The 2,217-nt window shown below is 35.7% G+C and overlaps 1 protein-coding gene across 1 annotated transcript in view; it reads right to left on the bottom strand.

Moving 5' to 3' along the window:
• Positions 1-1,263: 1,263 nt before the first annotated feature.
• LOC101313519 overlaps positions 1,264-2,217 on the bottom strand; it is a 3,959-nt gene continuing 3,005 nt past the window's right edge. The window contains exon 6 of the mRNA XM_004300605.1: positions 1,264-1,433. Within this exon, the coding sequence (XP_004300653.1) occupies positions 1,357-1,433 (77 nt within the window). The 3' untranslated portion in view covers positions 1,264-1,356. The remainder of the gene's footprint in view (positions 1,434-2,217) is intronic.

Below are 2,217 nucleotides of genomic sequence, written 5' to 3'. Positions count from 1 at the left end.
TAGTTTCTTTCATTTCATACTGACTTGGCCATGTGAATTAGCTTCTTTTGAAGGAAGCAGCAATTACACGTACAGTACTAAGCAGCAAACTGCTAAACTGAGGAAGAAGCTCGATCCTCTTCCAAATGCTTCAATATCTGTAATCAAACTGTCTGATACCACAACATGTTAGTGCTCGTAAACAATCGATCAGCACGTACTCAAAGCAAGGTTCTCTGCTTTTGGCTAGCCCATTGCATTTTTTTTCTTTTTAGCAACGGAATATTTTTTGGAGACCAAGCAGGCAAATGTTGGTGGGGATTCAAGTAGCTAGGATGAATCAAAACCCAAAAAAAATAATAAATGGTTAGGGTTTTACAATTCAAATTTAAGAGAGAACCATTGCTTAACTCTGAACATTAAATGAAGAAACATTGCGTATTGTATATCTTATCCAAATAATAGTATTGCATATTATTATTTATTAAAACACACAAAACCTAGGAGAGAACCCTAGACCACGATCGATCAGCCGTTTGTAGCCTTCTTCACTACTATTATCTTAAGGAATCATCCCTCCCAACATCTCCCTTGAATCTGTCACGTACAGTATCATTTGCAGCCTCATCTTCAACAAAACGGTCAAATTTGATGCTACTGTGGAGGCTGATCGTGGTAAGTTTCTTCTATGAAAATCTGGTCGGAATCAGGAATGTGTACGTAGGCAGTATATTTATATCCTCTTTCATCAAGACGGAGGTTCGTCTCCAACCAAGTAACATTGATGCGGCTTTGCTTAACGCGCGCCAGCCATGCATTGGATGTCCAATGAAGAAAGGTGAAGCTACTAAAGTTCACATCAAATTTTGCTCTCCACTCGCTGGCTCTCTAAGAAGCTCCTAGATAGCATTGTGTTGGTTCCAAATGAAGGGCAGTCTCTTAGCCAAAGACGAAGAGAGGAGGCAGACCTCTTGATGATCAAAAAACAAGAATCTCCCGAAGAATCTCTTGACAATCAATATATAAATTTCACATTTATTCAAAAAACAAAAGAATCTTGTTTACTAAATCACAATATCAAATAATTTTCAATTTACAGAGAAAGTAAAACATATAATAATTGAATAATTTTGCATCGTTACCATTAGTAGTATCATATGAAAACACCAAATTTCAACGAAAGAACATTAACCTAAATGAGAGGGTACAAGAGAGTGAAAAAATTGAGAGATTAATTGATAGAGAAATTAATGAGATCGTTTCATACAAAAAAAAATATATGTTGAAAGAAACCAATATAATCGATGATCCCAAGACAACCTTTTAGATTGCATGAAGATTATAGCAAATCATGTATTTTTGAACGAGTGGTTCCTTTTAGATATCTGGAGGACTATCTGACGTAGCAGCTCCAGGTTCTGATTCTGTAGAGGCATGTTGTGGATTCTGTGAATCTGACACCAAAAAATAAACCAAATTACAATGATTTATAACACAAGAATTACAATGATTTATAACACAAGCAGATGTATAAGCTCTAGCAATTTAGATAGGAAATGCAAATAGGAAATAGCAATATAATTTAAACCTAAACCACCGAGGTACATATTTTTTAGTATCACAAGCAATAGAGATAGATATCAGTATCAGCTAAGCTAGGGCTGATATAATTTCCACCATTTACATAAAATGCATTCCTAAACCAATGAGACAGCGTCCGACACACAAATTTGTATTTATATGCTTCGAAATGGTAGGGTTATCCTGAACTTATGACCATAAGGAAAATGACTAAAAGTTTCCAGCCTTGACCACTCAATCACAGGTCCACAGCTATATAAGGTTGAAAAAAAGAAAAAAGAAAAAGGGAGTATTATTCTTTCTCTTCTGGTCTCTATTTTTTCTTTTCTTTTTTCTCAAAGTTAATTAATATGCATTTCAGATTTTTTCAAGTGTCTCAGAAGTCATAACTCATGGTTCATGATCACAAAGAGAATCAAAGGAGTTATATTCTTGAACTCAGTGGTTAAGATGGAATGGTTGAAGTAGGAGTGGCCTGGAAAATGAAACCAGGATATCAATATCAAGGTGGGAGATGCTCTTAGAATGTTAAATATATGTCCAGAAATGTTTTACTTTGGAAACCAACCTACCCCCACCTCGATCTTAATATCCTAGGGCTCATCATTGGCAGTATCTACCAGTGCATGCAATATGTCCAGGACCTCTCTCTCTCTC

Source organism: Fragaria vesca, linkage group LG5 (genome assembly GCF_000184155.1).
Source record: "Fragaria vesca subsp. vesca linkage group LG5, FraVesHawaii_1.0, whole genome shotgun sequence".
Classification (NCBI taxonomy): Eukaryota; Viridiplantae; Streptophyta; class Magnoliopsida; order Rosales; family Rosaceae; genus Fragaria; species Fragaria vesca.
The sequence above is the reverse complement of the archived record's forward strand: the minus strand, read 5'-3'. Positions and strand labels throughout refer to the sequence as shown.